Source organism: Colossoma macropomum, unplaced genomic scaffold (assembly GCF_904425465.1).
Source record: "Colossoma macropomum unplaced genomic scaffold, Colossoma_macropomum, whole genome shotgun sequence".
Taxonomy (NCBI): Eukaryota; Metazoa; Chordata; class Actinopteri; order Characiformes; family Serrasalmidae; genus Colossoma; species Colossoma macropomum.
The window spans coordinates 23053236-23072733 of NW_023494794.1; the positions used below are offsets into that span (position 1 = coordinate 23053236).

Sequence of the window (19498 nt, forward strand, 5' to 3'; positions counted from 1 at the left end):
AAATGCCCAGTGACAGTAAAAGCGTCCCCCCCCACACTTTACCCTGACTGGCTGCACTGATCACTGACAGTGGTTTCCATAAAAGACGAGGAACAGAAACGCTCAAGAGAGCCAGGGGTGTATTGGTGATACGGATTTCAACACCGTGTAGGGCTTATTTTCTGCCCCTGCCAGTACTGTGCTGAAATTGTTAAACTGAAATAGTCCTTCATACTATGATACTATTATCATGAATGTTGCATTCAAATAGACAAATAAAAGCCCTACCTCTGAATTTGGTTCACTCCCAGTGTATGACACTTGCTTCGTCCAAGAGTCTCCACCAGATGACTGAACTGTGAGGGCTTTGAGGTAAGAAAAAAAAAAAAGTTTTACTTCCACATCTATTTAAAAAACAAAATTACAAAACGTCTATATTCAAGTCCTTCATTTCCCACAAGTCAGGATCGGTCTTACCTGAGCTGTTGGTCTCCCATATCTCAGTGCCCAGGTTACTGGCTGAGAGCGTCTCCTCCGGCTGTTCGATGGACATGCTGCCCTGCTTCTTAGCAAAACGGGGAGGCATTTTTGAAGTGATTGGCCTGTTTTTCACTGCAACCTACAGGAGCACACATTGAATATCCTGTAAAATCTCAAAAATTCCAAGAAAAACACAGCCACGGACTTCTGTGCTATCAGTATATGGTAATTAAACAAACATGGACGTAACCTATTTTAAGGTTAAGCTGAGGATGGAGGTTGAGGGAACTGGTCCTAAAAGAACTTGCGAGGGCTGAGAACATTTAGGTCTTGTTGAAGGATGGTTGTAACCTACCTGTGCATTTTGCTCCTTTCTCCTTCGGTCCTCCTCCTGTGGACGCCTCTGCTTTTTGGAGAGGGCATCTTGGAATCCCTCGGGACTCGGAATAGAAGCCCCTGAATCGCTTTCAACTGCATCAGAAAGAAGTCACAGTGAGATATTAAATTTTCAAGGGTAGCACAAGCCAGCTCTCCCAGTACACAGTTTGGGGACACCTTTCTTTTGAGTTATCATAAAGCAGCCATGTGGTAATCCACTGGGTATGTTTAGCTTTAACAATGTTTCAAATAGCAACAAGAAATTGATCAATTAATTAATTTTCATTGAAGTGGCACTTTCCTGATGGATGTTATTTTGGTCTTACTTGGGTAACTGTTCAGGTCGTATTGAGAAAGGGACTCCCCCATGTCTCCTTTGATGGCTCTGGTTTTCAGCTCCTTCTCCATTTTCTTCCCTGAAGACTCAGTAGCGCTGGTGGGGAGGTTCTCCTCTGGCTGTTCCACACCGTAAACAGACCCTGCGTTCAAGCCTGGAGCTGCGTCCTCTGGACTCCTGCACAAATAAAACCATGGCACTTTGACTACAGGGTCAATGTAATAAGACAAGCTCTTTTGCTCATTTTATGTACTTCTACATCTGTGCTGAGAGATAAGCAGAGAGCTGAAGTGGGTGAAATGAACTAAAATTCAATATTGTGGTATTTTTTAACAATAATAATAATTATTATAGCAACCACAATATAGCAAAATCCACATGCAATCTCATACCATAAATGTCCACTTTATTAGGATACTTCCCAAAAATCAAAACTTAAATTTTTGTTTCGTTTCTACTGCAGCATTTGCTCTTACCTTCTGCAGTTGGGCGACACTCCATTCTGCCAGCCATCATTTCGGTTAGATGAGCTGCCGCTCGAAGGAGTGTCCGTGGAACGGTTCATCTTGCTGCTTTCCAAAACGGAGATGTCGCTCTTGCGGTTCTGCCGCTCCACTAGTGGGCGCTGGCTTGAGAAACTTCTCTTGGAGAGCTCTCTTTTTTCAGAGCCTGGCTCACTGTGACCTGAATCAGCTGCCGCATCACCGTGCTGGGCACCACGTTTTTCTCTCCAGTCGTTAAAATCACTGTTTTCCGACCCAGTCTCCCAGTCTTCACCTTGATGGCTGAATTCCTGTTGTCTGTTTCCAGAATACTGACCTGGCCAGTGGTCCTCTCCACCTTTCGAACGACTGGGCCAGGGGTTGGTGAAATCTCCGTTAACATACTCTTCGCTGTTCCACTGGCCTCCAGGCTCTCTCTCTTGACGCAGTCTTCTAAAGCGCGGAGGCTTGTCCTGGCGTGGAGGACGTCTTCTCCTCAATGGCCGGTTGTCGGGGTTATCATTATCTAGATAATAGTCACCTTCTCTGTCTTCTACACCGTTCTCCACAAAGGAGGCGGAAAACTTTGGTGGGTACTTGAGTGGATCTCCTTCTGCTGGTTTTCTCGAGTAGGAGTCATTCCCGAAGTTGTATCCATTCTCTTGAGAGGAACCGCCTCCAAACTGGTTTCCTCTTCCCCTCCACGTAGAAATCTCCCTCGACCCGAACCCGCGGTTGTAACCGGCGTTGAGGCGTGGAGGAAGGGATCGACCGTAACCTCTTGTTTTGGACTTCTCCCTTGCTTCGCCACTGCTCTGATCATTGTTATATACCTTATTGGATCTCCACGAGTCCCTGTCCGCCCTTTTGGTGTCACCACTTGCAGAATAAGCGGCTTCTCCGTTTTCAGCCCCCTTCTGGCGACGACGTTTAGGCAGCTCCTCGTATTCTGAAGCTTCACTCAGCGTTTCACTTACGTTCCTTCTGCGTGGTTTGCCTCGTTGCAGATCTTCGGTTTTGACAAATTCCCGTGTGCCCCGTCCCCTGGTAGCCCGGTGGTTGTTCCCAGAGTTGTAGGCGCCTCTAGAGTTATCTGTACGTCCTCCACGGGTGCCACTGCGCGAGCTGAACTCTCTGAAACTTCGCCCACGGCCACGTCCACCTCCTCTGGCTCCAGCGAACGCCTGCTCTTCATCTATGAAAATCCAGTTGTTCCGACGTGGAGCAGCTGGGGGCTCTCTATTTTCAGAGTTTTCTTTAGTCTGGGATTTAGTACTGTCCCAGTTGTTTTCTTTATTGGAATCTTCAATTGGGTTGATTATCTTTTCTATTTTAGGTGGAGGTGGCTGCTTCTCCTCAAGAGAAGAAGTCAAAGGAGCTGGGGCTGAAGCTGGATGCCTACTGGTTAGGGGCTGGTTGTCCTTTTTCAAATCATACACGTTAGTAAGGACTTCCTTTTCAAGTCTATATGGAACAGGCTTCTCTTCAGGTTCCGTTTTGGGCTTCTCATTCTCCTTGTCTTCAACCTTTAAAGCTTTTAGCACTGGCTTCTTGATGGGCCCTGTTCTCCTAAAGGTTCTTCCACTAGACTCAGACGGCTGGCTAACGCTGCTGCTACTGCTGGAGCCAGGCTCAGACCACTGAGCCTGTCCACAACTGATGTCTTTCTTCAGAGAACCGTCCTTCTTCCAGAAATCTGAGTCGTAGCTCTTCTCCTTACCCTCACAAGCATCATCTCGGGAATCTAGGTTCTCTCTCTGGGGTCTAGTAGTGGAGGGCTCTTTCTGGTGCTCTGCTTTAGAGTAGTCACTCTCTCCTGGGTGCAAGCGGCCATGAGCTGAAGGCTGATGGGTTTCTTCAAGGCTGGCGTCTCGCTGCGACCCTAAAGACATGTCAGAACCGCGGCCCTGGCGATATGCCTGATGGGGGAGGTCTTCAGCAGGGCTGTCGACTCGATCGTTTGCTCGCTCCTCATAGGAGTCCTGCTGAGAGCATGACCTGTCACTCCTGCAAAAAAGGGGGGGGCGGATTATGATATTATAATAGCCTTGATATAATTACTTGACCTTTCAAAACTTATGGTGTAAATTTACAGTTTCACAATGTTCATGTTGTTGAAGTTCAGTTATAGTGTAACTATTTACAATGTAAAAACAGACAGACCATATATTTTAATTAGGAACACACTAAAATCTCGGCCACTGAAATGCTCAAAAATGATACTTATGGCAAAAACAAACAAACAAACAAAAAAAAACAAAAAAAGGCACAAAATTTTGGCCATAAGGGGGACAAAAAAACATCAATGTTTAAAAATCAAATACCTCCCAAATTATTTATTACAGTAATTAAAATTGCTGTTTTCCAGTAAAAATAATAACTTAATGTTAATGAGTTGGTTTTCATGACATCACAGAAATTAATAAATACAAAAGAGGGGGCAGTGTAGTTTTCATATATGGGTTGCATCGTGAATATTTAAAAAATTTAACAGTGTTTTTTGAAAAGAAAGAAAGGGGGAAAATAAATAAATAAATAATAGCCAACCTGTCATCGGCGTGACTCCTGTCAGTGTTGTCATGCTGCCTCTGGTAGGGTGGGGTGAAACTGCGAGCTGGAGGGTAGCCGTCTTGGCTCCAGACAGGGTAAGGCTCAGTGGAGGGCGCTCTCCTCTCCTGGTGTAAGCTGGGATGGCTTCCCTCATCAGAGGCAGAGCCAGGACTGTTGAGGCGATCCTGCTGCATGACTGGCTTCATCATTCCTGCACATGGTCCACAGACAATCAATAGTGAGGAGGAAAACCTAGAGCCCTTTCACAGCAGACACATTAAGTTGTACAGCAGATGGCGCTGTAGCTCTGAGCAAATGCACTTTGTTTTTAATAGCACTACAGGAACAAGCCATTTACTGTAAATATAAACGTCCACTAAAGGCAACATTTCAGAAACAAAAGCATATGATCTTCAGATTTTTTGGCTCTTTGGTAGTATTACTACCTTTACTGCCAAGACAACCTCAGATCAATGATTACAGTCACTGATATTACTACTGTAATTTTTTCTAGTACAATTACCAATAAAAACATTATAAGCATCTATTTATATGGCATTTTATTTCAGTTACCAAACATGAAACTGCAAACAGGAATATAAGTAAACCACTGGAAAAATAAAGCACTGTAGTGTGACTGAAAACAGCAGCAAACAGGAGAAAATAAGCCGAAATACTCTTGGCATAAGCTGGGTTAAAGTTTTTTTCCCCCCTCCATTATTATTATTATTATTATTATTATTATTATTATTATTATTATTATTATTATCATCATCACGGTGATCACAATATGCATTTCTGAGCATACTGTGGATATAGTCAACCTTTAAAGATCAGTGATCGACTGTTAGCTCCAATAAAAAGAGCATAATAAGTCCTATTTAACTGAAATTAATAATCAATGTATTTGTAGTTGTTAAATAATAATCATTGTGTTTGAAATAGCGGTTTTAAATGTTGCAGGATGAGCACATTTGTCTGTCAAAATATAGTGGTATCAGGTATTGCAAAAATTTAAGTATAGTGATACTACATCACCACTATTACAGACACAAAATGACTTAAAATAAAAACACTGAACAGTAAAACAGGCAGCGAAACTAAACACAGAAACGAAATGAAAAAGTAAGAATAATTAACTCACCAGAGGAGTGGACACTGGGAGGGTAATAATCGACTGGGGAGCGGCCTTGGGTCATACGGGGGTCCATGTAGGTAGGCATCATCATCCAGCGTGGATCAAAGCCCAGAACATGTGCAGGATAATATCCTCGCTGTGGGTGGCCTGAGCCAGACTGGGGTGGATGACCCGACTGCTGCCACTGCTGCATCTTGTACACTTGCTCCTGAAAACAACGGCGCAGAACCATCATACACAATATTCGCATCAAATAAGGAGACATTTAAATCAAGTATGACTTTACAGAAAGAGAAGACAGCAGAAATGACTTTAGAGTATCCACAGAAACACAACAGCTGCGTGATCTCTCGTTATTGCTACTGCCTTTTGCAATATCGATACCAAGACTGTAGTACACAAATGAACTAACAAACCACAACGCTTTTACTGTGTGCTGTGAGAATCTTGACCAAATCACAGTTGCATATACGTTTCTGTGGATGTTTCTGATGAATGATTAAATTCGTGCAGACCAGAAAAATAAAATTACTCTGGTCAAAATAATGCAAATCTTTAACCACTTAACATTAATCATTCATCTCTGTGGTTATAATCCATTTCTAGGTTTGACAATATGCAGCAATACAATAATAATAATAATACTAGTACTCCATCTATGTCAAGCAGCACTAGGTACTACTAGAGCTAGAAATATTTGCTAATTTGACCATAAACCTCTCAAGCCAGGTTCTGACAATTTCTCTAATATCCACTGACATTGCACCATGTTCAGATTTCACATTTAGGTGCCTGCATTTATCTGGCTGCTTTAGTTTTTTTACCTTCACTTTTTCTTTCTATCTGCTTTAAATACTAATTAAATACTTAAATACTTTAAATACTTAATGCTAATTAAATGCACGTTTCAAAGAAGAAAAAAAAAACCCTAGCAGTATTTGTCTTTTTATGCATTATTCTGTACAGCCCACAGATTCATCAGTTACAGAATATATGAATTTATATCGTTTTTGTACTTATCAATCAGTTACATCTCTCTACAAAACCCAGCATGAATTCTGCAAACACAAACAGCCATCGCAAATCCCCCCACCAAAAGCAACAAAGATATACTAAACAATAGCAAAGTCACTGATGTAGAGGCTAATAAAGACCCCCCTCATATATTCACCCCAAAGCACTTTGTTTTTCCAAAAACATCATTCCACCTACCTTTCACCTGTTTTTCCCCTTTTCTGTATTTGAATATTTTAGACTAATGTTAAAACTTTATTCTTTGTTCATTTTGCTCTTGCGTTATTGTTTGCTATCTGGTGTCGACCAGAGGAGGCCGAGTTCCCCTTCTGAGTCTTGGTTCCTCTCAAGGATTTTTTTTACTTATGCTCTTAGGGAGTTTTCAGGGTCTCAGAGCAGGATTTTTCTGTAAAGCTGCTTTGTGACAACGCCTGCTGTAAAAAGTGCTATATAAAATCAACTTTGACTCGACCTTTCAAGAACACTATCACAAGGCGTCCTTCATAGTCACTAAACAGGAAAATCCCACTCTGGGGGCTACCGCAACACCACTGTAGGAGGCAAGTAGGCATGATTACAACAGATGTAGGCACGGTTACTTTTGTCATTGTGGCCATTCTGAAATTACTCAGTGGATTGATGCAAAGTGCTCTGTTCTAGAGATGAGTTGGAACTGATCACAGTGGTGGTGACAGGAACCAGACGTCTGAAAAGTTTAAGAAATAGTTATGAATGTGCTGCTTGACGCCTAAAACACTGCTTACAGATTTTTGCCTAAAACATTTTTAAAGCCTATTCACGGTGTTGTGAGGCAAGACAGTCAATTATTATTTTTTTTTTAACCATTATCAACATTACATTTAAATCACACATATTCAGAATATAGGTGTGGGTTCACTGGTGGTTTTGGATAGTAAATAAAATGGCTATTTTATGTTGTAGTTTACAGCGGTGGTGATGGGAACCAGCGGTTGTGATATTCAAGTCTCTACAATAAACCATTTCACACCAAACCACTCTGAATTAGTTCCTCAATCAATGCACTATGAAGAAATAAAGAAAAAATAGTGGAATTTCCCTTTAACATTGGGTAAGTAGGCCATTCATGTACTTATTTTTGTTGCTATAGCTGCTACATGGTAACCGGTGCCATCATTAAGGATGTGGAGGTTTTTAAGTCTCCAGTTGGTGGTGATCAGGTTAAGTCCAAATTTTGTCAGGCTACATTTGAGACCACAATTTCAGGCCCGATCAAAGCTCCCCCTTCTGCCAGCATTACAACAGAAGCCACATGCTCTCTTTGAACTCTGCTAAAGCTGCCCTCTGCAGTCCCAACACTGATCCTGGAGAATTACAGGACTAGAGACGTCAGGGCTTGCGGCCTTTGAAGGGTTCAGCTGTTGCTCACCTGCTGCTGATGCTGCTTTTGGAAGCGTGGCGGGACGGCCTTTTGGTGCCGGCCGTAATCTGGGACGGGAGAAGTGGGCTCTGGACAGTCATCCTCGTTCCGGTAGCTGAAACCGTTATCTCTGTAATCCTGGCTGGACGACTGATCAGAGGGCTGCTCCGACACTTCTAAAAGAGAAAAGCAATGTTAGGGGCATGGGGGGTGGGCAGCCAATACAGAGGTTTTAAACATTGACGCAACATTATACATAACGACAGCGGAAGACAAAATGAAAAAGACAAAACAAACAAAAAAAAAACAATCATAATGAAATGAAAAAAGTCATGCATGACTGAGTGACTGGAATGATCAGCGTTTAATATAAGAGTGCATTTAGACAGCAAAGTTGGAATGGGAATTTTGGGCCGACGCAGACGTATTTTTCTATGTGCACAACTTCTGGTGTTGCAAAACATTTATAAAATATAGAAATCAGGACTAAATTTAGCTGGAAATGTTATATTTATGCAGAGTAAAGAATGCAGAAAATAAAATATGGACATTTTAGCGCAGTAACTTAGTGTTCACTTAAACATTTTGCTCTTCCTGAGTACAATAAATACATCAAGTAATGGCCTCAAATATTAAGCAAATCTAATCATCTGTATGACAGTTATTTTTGTTATAACCTATCTGCTGAAAAGATGAGTTTGATATAGTGCATCTCTACCCTGGAAACAAATGATATCGCTGGTCAAGACTGATACCATCGTCAAACTGTCAAGACTAACAAAGTTAACTGACGATCGTTGAGGGGTGCTGAAGGGGTGCTCTTCATGAAAACCATTACTAAACTTGTGTTTACCTTTAGTGCCATACTGCCAGCTGTCCTGGTGATGTTTTGCCAAATCTCTGCCTGGAGACTGTGATAGCTCCTTACTTTCCACACCGTGTGGCTCCCTCTGTGTCTCCACACAGCGAGCAGGTTTGTCAGTTTTGCCGAACTTCTCGTCCAGCTTTTTGAGTTTTTCTGCACAGGCGGCCAGTCTCTCCTCACGAGCGCGGCGCTCTTCCTCCTCGCGCCGACGCCGCGCCCTCTCCACCGCCTCAGACAGATCTGCAGAGACGAACTTTCCCCGAGGAGGAGCCGGGCGCTGATTATCGTCTTGATCCTCCGCAGACTCACTGGTCTTCTGCTGGGGCTAACGAAGAAATGAAAAGAATGACACTTTAAAAAAAACAATGAATTACCTAAATACAAAGAGCAAATATAATTTGCTTTTCAGATGTTCTATGAAACACCAGTGCATCAATTAGAAGAAGGCAATTCAACTGGATTGATTGATTGATTATAGAAGATTAAACAATTACAATCAATAATAGCAATAATAAGACAATAAGTTCACACTTTTTTGGTCAAAGTAAAATTCAGGTTATTTCCAAATAATGAATACATTTACTTTTTTAGTGTTTCACTGAAATCACACATACAGCTTGCTGGATTCGTGTGACTGTCTACATGCTGCTACTGGGTAATTTCTCCAGTCACATGTGTGTATTCAGTGTATATGGCAAAAAAATAAATAAATAAATAAAATCCTAAAAACAAAATGACAAAACTGTATCAAGTGGTTTTGTTAAAATAAAAAGAAATATATTAAAAAAAAAAATGGACAAGCTTTGTTTATTTCAATCAAAATGTCCTTACTTATGTACTTAGTTTAGTTTTCTCCCATATTTTCAGTACAAGATTATGCTAATTAACCACGGTAACATTCCACACCTCACCCAACAGCTAAATGTAACTTTGAATCGTGCTAATTAAAAATAATAGAATCACAGAGAAAACTGTGTTAACCCCCCCTCCCCAACAAGTCATCTAAATGTCAATGCACTTTAAATGCGGTAATTGTGTATTCAGACAGCTCTCATGAACGCCTAGCTTTAGCTCTTATTACCTGCGAGTCTGCTGAGATGTATCTGCCGTTGGTCTTCCTGGAAGGCAGAAGATCTTGCGGGTGCTGGTAGGAATCTTCCTCTGGCTCCTGTGGATACTGGCCTTCTCCTGAACTCATGGAGCACTGACGCTCACGGTGAGGCTCCCACTCTCCCCTACAGCAAACATCCCATTTAACTTTTAGGGTTGAAGAGTTTCGTTTTACTGTAATGTCTACTTTACGGCTGTGCAGCATGTTCTTTGTTAATTATTATGGTGACATTAGCTTGTATAACTGCAATACGCAAAAGACCTTCTAACCAATCACAGCATGCTGTGAGCATTCTGACCAATGTTACCAATGAGCTTCTGTAGGTGAATCATGATATTTATTAAATCCAACAAATAAATTACTTTGGGTCAAAATAACATGGGCCAATATTTAACCCTGAAAAATCATGGATTCGCCAGTGAGCTTTTAAAATATTGCAAAGTATGGCAATATAATCTTATTTTGTCTGCCACATGCAGCCTTAGCCTGTCATTTTATATACGCACCAAATCTTATTCTTCTCACTAGGGCAATGATCCTCTTCATCGTCACTAAATTTGAGCTTCTCGCTGTAATCCACCTCCTCATGGAGACCTAGAAAATAATAATCAATTTAATTATTCAAACATTTTTGGACTTCCGTAGGGGTACCGTGATCCAATGTACTAGATCCGCATTTGCACTGATGCTAACCTCATTACGGATCAGGTAAACACGATCAATCCACATTTAAATGTTCAGTCACCAACATTACCCATGTTTTGGCCCAGATTTTGTTTGTGAAGGCCTTTCTATTCAGCTACATTGACTGTCTTCTTTGCCAGACTATTTGATTCTGATTTGATCAAGCATGAGTGGCTATTGTGCACAAGTAAAAATAGAAACTGGAGCAGGGGATATATATATATATATATATATATATATATATACACACACACACACACACACACACACCACATACATTGAGTTCTACTTAAGCTGAGCAATCTGAATTTTTGCGCCTGTCACTGGAGGGATGGGCGATGTTTTCAATATTACAGAGCTACTTTAAGTATCCCAACAGATGAGGTAATATTTAAAAAGTGTAAAAAAAAACAAAAAAACAAAAAAAAAAATAAAAAAAAACACAACATATTAAATAGGCCTGGCTTGGCTTTAAAGATTTATCATTTGGCCACATGGTGGCGCTAAACAGCTGTGATCGACTACGACTAGAGCTTATAATTATGAATTTTCAACCCCCGACTAGGAAAACCCAAGGAAATGGCACCTCCACTAAGAATTCAGCACTTAAAAATAAATAAATTAATGAATTAAAAAAAACAAACAAACAAAAAAAACAAACAAAAAAAAACAACACATACCAACCTGGCTGCTCATGACTTTTTACACCGTTAAACATGACATGCAGTTATATGTATAGTTAATTATCACGGCCTCAACAGAACAGTAACATCGGTCAGGATCATACTGGCATTGACATCATCAAATTGCCCAAGCCTGGTCCCTGGTTAACGTACCTGCCCATCCGTCCTCACAGTCGTTGTCCAGGTCATCCAGGTCTTTCAGGTCATCAGGGTTGATGATGGCGGGACGGGGTGCCCTGTCTCCAGGGCGACGGATAGGTCGAGGTGAGGGACGAGGGGGCACTCGGGTGAAACGGTTCTCCCTTCGCACGTCTCCACTAAAAACACACAAAAATAAAATAAGCTACATTCCACAGAGAGATTTCTGATTATGAACTATGATAAGTACCACAATGGGTTCTTTCAGTGATGCAACAGAAGAACCACTTTCGTCCCATTAATGTGTGAAAAAGCTTTAAAGAATTTAGGCCTAATCCAGTTCAACCCTGAGAGAAAATATTCAACATATGTTGTTTTTCCCTTATATGTTATTTTCTCAAGGGTCTTAACCATGTTTACTGTAGAGTTTTAGCAAATTGCCTTTTGTTGTAGAAAAGTAATAACTGTCACCCGACCTATGCAGAAAGGGATGAGGGTGAAAGGTCAACTCTAACCTTGTCAACTCACTCCTATGTTTGTACTGAGATGATCCTTTGTCTCACAACCTTAAGGTGATATCACCCCCTCATCTCATTTCATATTCTCCTTCTACACCAACTCCTTTTCTTCCTCCTTCCTCCCCCACAGTTTTGCATGTATATAAGATCCTTTCAAAATATTCTTGTTAGCCTACAGACAGACTGCTGATTGACTGTTGATCGATCACGCTGTACCCATGGTTCTCTGTATGTGTAAAACTCTAGTCAACGCAGAAGCTCCCCTACCGCTTCGTTTTGAGCGTTCACAACTAGGGGTAGGGTGTCCCAATTTTTTTGGAGATAGAGGGGTAGGGCGAAGTGTTTGGGCTACATGGCCCTCAAAGGTTTTTTAAGAGTCACACTCCAAACAGTGTGTTATGGGAAACAAAGAAAAACTGGCAAGATGGCTGAGTAAGTCACCAAAGAAACCCACAAATGTGAGAATTTTCTCTGTTAAAAATTACAGCACCACTGTATTATATTAGTTTAATGCCATTCAGTGCATATCGCTAGTAGTATGCTGATGTCTTGGTAGCTAGCTAAATGTTCCACACTTAAGGCGGAACGGGAAAATTTGAACAGGAAGCTGGCGGACAGCTGACTTCAGCTTCTTATCAGTGAAGAACTGGGAGTGGGTGATAATAAATAACTCTGCTTCTATGAAGCACCGCTAGCAGCCTGTTAAAAAAGTAACGTTCTTTATTTGAGGGTCCCATTTCGTAGGGGAAGATTTCAAGGGGTAAAAACAAGAATGGGATTGGGCCTTAGAGAACCTTTACACTACGTTCATACATCTCATTTACAAAAATGTTTTTCTAAAGAACCACCCATAGTGGGGTTCTTTAGGCAATCAAGAGTGGTTCTTTTACAGCAAAGATGCTCAATTCCTGTCCTGGAGAGATCAGCTTTAACCCAAATCTAGCACACATGCTCCTGGAAATTAAAGCCTTCAGGAGCATCTTAATATTCAGGCCAAGTGTGTTGGAGCTGAACTCTACAGGGTGATAGATATACAGGATCAGATTTGGGCACCCCTGTTCTACGAAATCACGCAAAAATTAGTGGGGATCAATAACAGCGTACCTTTTTTCCCCCCACTCTGCACTACAACACCTGAATTAGCAAATGAAATACCAGTAGTTGATGAGCTGCATCTCATCAATCCAGTCCTTGCAGAACTCATTTTTGCTTTATTCCAGCCTTTTAGTACCTGTCGTGATCTTTTGTAGCTACTGTCGCAAGCTTTACAGAATGCGTTAAAAACCCCATTTAGTCTACTGTGAAAGTGTATTACACAACTCCGATGTATTCAGATAACCGGTTACTGTAGTGAGCGAACACTGATAGATGAAGACAATTCGAAATTCGAAATTACGTAACAAATAATGAAATCGTAGTTTGAAGCCAGTGCACCTCACTAAGGTGACACATCAGTAGCTCAGAGTTTGGTACTTACTTGACAGGCTCAGGAGCAGTGAAAGCTGGTCTAAAGGTGGGCCTGGCGTCAAAGCGCATGGGGGCGATCACAGCGGCAGAGCCGTGCTCAGTGGAGCCAGGGCCATCTCGAGTCTCTTTAGGGCACATCTGAATAAAATCAGACAAATAAAAGTCAACAAATAAACACCACCAACAACACCACCACAAACACCAAAAAAAAAAAACCCTAGGCAAAAACTCATGAAAACGCAACTGTGAAACGAAATCATCACAGAAACATTCTAACGACTAAGAACTCGCATTTCAGCCTCAGAAAAACAAACAAAAAAACTGCTTAAATCAGGATAGCCAACATTAGGCAGTAAATGAATAAAACAACTTAAACAGTTGGCTACAAAGTAAAGCTGGGATAGCAAGTGTGCTAGCCAAGTCAATAGCTATTATAACTTTATTCATCAGCCAATATAACTGAAGTTTTAGTAAATTACAAACCACATTCCTTTCATACCTACTATAACCAGCTGGATTAGCGATTATGAGAGCTAGCTTGCATGTTTGCTCTTCAAACTGTAGACTAACCAGCTGGTTCAAGTTGTTTTGCCTCTTTCCTTTAAACACCACATTGACTACATGTAGTGCTTCAGTTGATCAGACTAAAGGTTTTTCTGTAATGAAAGGCTTGTGATTTGACAGGTGTTGAGTTTTATAATGCAACAGCTGCAGCTAATTAGGAAAATACCAAAATTCCCCACTAAATACATGTCTTGACTCTGACATGAACTGACTTATCAACATCTCTGTTCACTTTTCACTCGCAAAAAAACTAAAAACCTCCTAAAAATCCTATCTTTAACTCTTCTCTGCAATGTATAACTTTCTGTGCACACTTGGGCCTTCTTGGTAATTCTGTGTGAATTGTAACAGATCTTAATTCTTGTTTTTTAGCCATTTCCTCCCTGTACTGTACTTACAAAGGCAGGCAGCATGTCATGGTAGGTGGTGGTGGTGTGGTGGAGCTGGTACTGCAGGGCAGAGGGCGCTGCTCTGCGCAGTGGCTGAGCCGGTCGCAGCGACGGCTCCTTCAGATCGGGAGATGGAGCTGTGGCAGTGGGGGCGGCATTGGCAGACGAGGACAGGGAGGAGGGGGCGGAGGATGAGGAGGGAGGAGGAGGTGGAGGAGGAAGAGGTGCTGCGGTTTCAGTCGGGCCGCTGGCCTTGCCCTCTGTCTCGGAGGAGAGGGCGGGGGACAGAGAGAGGGGCTGTAGATTCCGCCCGCCCCCCTCCCTCCAACTCGTTACGTCTATGAAAGGAAAGAAAAAAAAATTAATAACTACTGGAAGAGGAGGACAAATCACTTACATTTTATTTGTAAACACTGATTTTTTCCCCATTCGCTTTTTCCCCCCAACAGCAGATTTAAGATTTCATGCACATTCTGCATTTTTTTGGGGATTTTATTCTCAAAAACAAAAAAAGCGAAGGAAATTTGGTTTTCCATGATATGGGCACTGAAATTGACAGGCAGGTGGAATAGAAACACTTACTCTGAGGGCGGAGGCTTGGTCCTGGCCCATACGACAGATCGAAGGCGCTTCTTTCCTTGCCAGCCTTGTCCTGTTCTCCTGCTGCTTTCAGCGTCGGAAATTCCTCGTGAGAGAAGGGCTGCAGTCGGCTTGAGGCCCTTAAACCTGCAAAACAGGTAAAGGATGGTGAGATGTGTGCACTTAACCACATATTTATTAATTACTTATTAGTACTCATCAGGCATCTATTACAAGTATTAGTTTAGCATTTTCTAAGCACCCGTTCTTTTTAATATGTATATATCTGTATTTCAACTTTTTTTGTATGACTAGCTTTCCACTTCTATTAAGCTCTCATTGTATTCATTTTTTTTTTGCCATATGCTGTTTCACTGTATAATGGGTTGCATTTTTATGTATGACAAACTATATAAAGACTGACTAAGATTATTTAATCTACATACAGAGTTCTAGACTCAGAATTATTTACAGTGGCAGCAAATGGAACCAGTCATTTGAAGAGTTTACTGCCTACTAATATTCCTCATAAAACCTCAAGACACGAGTAGGCTCACTGGTGGTTTTAGATTAGTGTCGTACACACAGCGACCCCTGGTTTCTATCACCACTAATGACGCTCTCGTTATAATTAAATCCAAAACAAAGCCAAATTTGGAGGAGGTGTCGCGTTCGTCTCTAGAACGTTCTCTCCTAACTACTGCTTTTCAACTTATCAACACAGCAGACACCTAATAAAAACAACTCTCAGGGACTCCAGTGCAGAACGAACTGCGCTGAATGTAGGACCTTGAATTCACTTCTATTGGCACAGACGCAGCCTATAAAAGGCGACAAGGTTCTGACGTTTTGCTTTACGCACACACAGCATAGGTCATCACAACCGAACATGACAATGACCTTTGGGTTTGTGTGCAGTTTTTCTATATCTGATGTACGTGTTGTGAACAGGATAATGAAAAAAAACGTGAACAGGATAAAAAAATGTTACCATCTTGATCTACTGCCTTTCCATTTAGTTGTGCCCATTGCTTTGGTCCACCTGTGCTTGTGCTCTGTAATAGTTTAAAAACAAAGAAAAAAAAAAAGAAAAGAATGAATACTACAGGTACAAATGCAACATTTATTGCTGACATAAACTGTGTTAGTACAAACTGCATCATGAAATGTCACTCCACCACAATTTAATTTATTTTGGCATAATTAAGAACTTTTTAGAACTGATTTAACAAACTTAATGGAAGGAACTATTTACACTAATAACAATAAAAACAACAAACCAAGCTTTTTAGACATTTGGTCACCCCCCCGCCCCCATGTGATTACCATAATAATCAATTATCTTCGCCAAAATTGATGCAGAATGACTCAGCACTTTCAGACTGCTGCATCACAGTGTATTTACACTCCTAACAAAAGTGAATGTAGGCTTCAAGTTTTATTTATAGCCAAAATAAGGTATGAGTGCTGCTGCAACAAAACCCTGTATCTCCAAAATTGTAACTTTACAGGAAAAGGACAAAAGTTCTAACTTCAAACAGAAACTAGTAATAACGTTTGAAATGTGGAGCATTTCTGTTGGTGTACTCATCAGGAAATTTCATCACAAAATAAAGAGCAGCTGATATTTTCAAAAGCCTAATGGACACAAGGTTTTGTGCCAACAAAGTACATAAACAAATACTGTAAGTCATATTTAATTACTTTTACAGTAAATTACACTTGGGACAAAAAAATACCTAAATTTATGCAATCAAGTTGTTTTGATACTTTATACCACAAGTTGCAAAGCTCTCTTTTTCTGTCTCACTACATTATATACATAAATTAATTTGCTGTCTACACTTTTTTTTTTTTTAATAATACACAGTTAAAAAGCCATAAAAACGGCCCGTATACTGAAATGTCACATGCTCCTTCTTACCTCCTGGCTGGCTGCCGGTGTTGGCTTCTGAAGATTGGAGACAGATTTCTGCAAAGGCAGCTGTGGCTGCGACTCCTGCAGCTGTGCTGTCGATGCAATGGAACTGAAAAAGAAAAGAGTAAAGAAAGACGTGTTTAGCCTGTCTGCTGCGCTGATCACACAAGGAGACAAAACGCGCTGACTCATCATTTTAACCAAGAGCTCCTTTAAAAATGATGACATCAAAACAGGGAAATAACATTTTTCCTTCAAAATATTCTTTGAAACAGGTTTGCATTAGGACTGGGAAACATGACTATATACTTATCGTGACAAATGTTCTGAGCACACTGTGGACGACATTGTTATATTCATAGTTTTTGAAGGTATTTTTAAACGTGGCACTGCTGACTGCTTTTTAGCTTCTTTTCCGACTTGCCAAATCTCAGAAAATTAGATGTTATGACATCACATCTGGTGAATATATCCAAGTACTGTGAAATTATTTTTTGCTGCATCACCCACTTTACTATGCATGATTTGTTAATAAAATAAAATAAAATAAAATACACTTATTTGATAATTTGCTCAAATAAGTGTATTTGTTTTGGTGCTGGATTAGCTGCCCGTTGATTTCCATTCTAGCCATGTTTTAAGTAACTAAAACTTCTGAATGTTTCGGTATATCTATTTTAGAAGCTTAAGTTAACCCTTTTTTTATGTTAACATTTCTGTATTACTACAAGATGTCTTCAATTTTATACAACCATTTTCGACAAACAGAGCAAATCTGAAATATTTTTTATTTTGCCAAACAGTAAAAACAAAACTGAACGATGCATCAATAAACCTGTCAATATTGCTTTCTAACACTAGCTGCACAGGCCTGGCAAAAACACTTAAATGTTGACTCAAATATGAATTGCTGGCTTCTTATTTGGCAGCTTTTAGCTCAAACTTTGTTCCACCTTCAATCCACCTGTACAGGCGCCTCAATAGCCACGTTTACAAGCCGCCTGATAACGCGTTAATAATTAGACTAATAGCTCAACCAGAATAGAATTCGTCCATGTAAATACCTCAATCAGAATAGACTAGTCCGATTGAGACAATTCAAATACAATTTCTATTTAATTAAATGAGGTGGGCAGTCATATAAATAATCTGTTAAATAGAAGAAGAATAACCAAGTAAACACCTGTACCTGATTAGATTCCTAATCGGAAAATTTAAGTACGTTCTGCGCATGTGCGTTAGCGTTCGCATTAGCGCAAGTTTATAACGTTCCACATGGTGGGAGCAGAAACTGGTCTGCAGATGAGACGAAGTTTAATCTCTAAAAGACGGCGGTGGGACAGGTGTCCAGCTTATGTGTCTCAGAACACGACGTCTTCCTCTCGTCCTTCTTTTAATCAGTACATGTGAAGTACGTTTTCCTGAATTTGACCATTGTAAAAATCGTTTTGAAGTAATTAAAAACAAGTGCGCCAGCTGAAAACTCACAAACACACTGCTGCTGGTTTCACTCTGATTGGACTCAGGAGATGCTCACTGTCATGGTAACGTCTACACTAAGTGGTTCTCTACACATGCATGTAATTTTGAATTGGATTACTTGTAGTGAGCATGTAAACAGACTTTCCATCAGGCTGCTGAGTAGAGTGAGAATATAAACACCTCAGTCTTATTATGTAATCGAATTATATCAAACCGGATCAGCAAAAATCTTTGGCCATGTTTACATCCAAATGTAGCTGCTGTACCATTTAAGGTGGATCAGAAATTAAAAAAAAAGAAGGCAAATTTAGCTTTACAAAATTTCTCAAGTTGTTAGTTTTTTGTTTTTTTTTTATATGTCGATCACAAACATCTGCCCCCCCCTTTACCATCAGACACAGCTGGAGTTTCGAAATTACGACAGTCACTTAGGCTTCAGTACACTCTTTAAAAAGATGGCTCTTCAGAAGTTCTTTACTAAAGACAGCGGCTCTATATGGAACCATGAACACTCATAGAACCACTTGCATGACCAAATGGTTCTTCAGATTGAAGAAACGTGCTGTATATGGCTCTAAACAGAAGCCTTTCAACAAAGCACCAAAAAGGGTTTTTCTACTTTCTACGTTACAAGCTTGACATCTTAACAATAGCAGAACCTTCTGTGGTGTTACATACAACCATTTTCAAAAAGGTTCTATAGAGAACCATATACAACACGTTCTCCGTCAATCTGAGGAATCATCTCACCATGCCAAGAACCATTTAAGCATGTAAGTGGATCACTGAGTGTTCTATATAGAACCACTGCCTTTACTAAAGAACAGGCGGTACAAGAGGAAACAGAAGAGCTCCGGTGTCCATGTTACATTAATGCCAGCACCAAAAAAAACGTCCGTTCCTTCACACCTGCTGCCTCGAAAATAAAGCGGACTGCTTCAGATGACGTGGACTAGACAGCGGGAGGTGATGGAGGGTCTGCTGCATTTGCATTTGAAACGTGACAAAGATCCCCGACACATACATTCAGCTAAACGGACTAAAAGTGTAGTAGGCACTGTTAGTACATCACATTATCTGTGCTTATTTGTGGCAACACGGTTATAAAACTCATACCTGAAGATTTCAACTTCTATTTAATCATTTAAACAAAGAACTGTGCTTAATATTACCAGGACATGAACTAGCCAGGTAAAATTTGATGACAGGTTGACTTCAAGTTAAAACAACAAGTCTTTTTACAGCAAATATTCATCCTCCACCAACTCTCTCCAATCATCGCCTACTGAGTTACAGCAGCATAATGTTCTCCACCCACACAGACAGACCTTCAGAAAAGAACA

The 19498-nt window shown here is 40.6% G+C and overlaps 1 protein-coding gene and 1 non-coding gene across 7 annotated transcripts in view; both read right to left on the reverse strand.

Moving 5' to 3' along the window:
* prrc2b (proline-rich coiled-coil 2B) overlaps nt 1-19498 on the reverse strand; it is a 40377-nt gene that overhangs the window by 11255 nt on the left and 9624 nt on the right. For 5 of the 6 annotated variants that reach the window (XM_036580648.1, XM_036580643.1, XM_036580649.1 and 2 more), the window contains exons 4-20: nt 16680-16782; nt 15747-15810; nt 14759-14902; nt 14186-14514; nt 13234-13361; nt 11254-11417; nt 10240-10327; nt 9704-9857; nt 8611-8947; nt 7767-7933; nt 5351-5552; nt 4204-4417; nt 1651-3663; nt 1164-1351; nt 815-930; nt 457-598; nt 268-344 (exon numbers count right to left, since the gene is read on the reverse strand). In XM_036580648.1, the coding sequence (XP_036436541.1) occupies nt 268-344; nt 457-598; nt 815-930; nt 1164-1351; nt 1651-3663; nt 4204-4417; nt 5351-5552; nt 7767-7933; nt 8611-8947; nt 9704-9857; nt 10240-10327; nt 11254-11417; nt 13234-13361; nt 14186-14514; nt 14759-14902; nt 15747-15810; nt 16680-16782 (4630 nt within the window). The remainder of the gene's footprint in view (nt 1-267; nt 345-456; nt 599-814; nt 931-1163; nt 1352-1650; nt 3664-4203; nt 4418-5350; nt 5553-7766; nt 7934-8610; nt 8948-9703; nt 9858-10239; nt 10328-11253; nt 11418-13233; nt 13362-14185; nt 14515-14758; nt 14903-15746; nt 15811-16679; nt 16783-19498) is intronic. The other variant, XM_036580647.1, reaches the window with a different exon arrangement.
* On the reverse strand, nt 15534-15674 carry LOC118815142. Its single transcript, XR_005007788.1, has one exon. It is a non-coding gene; the product is annotated as a small nucleolar RNA SNORA68 (small nucleolar RNA).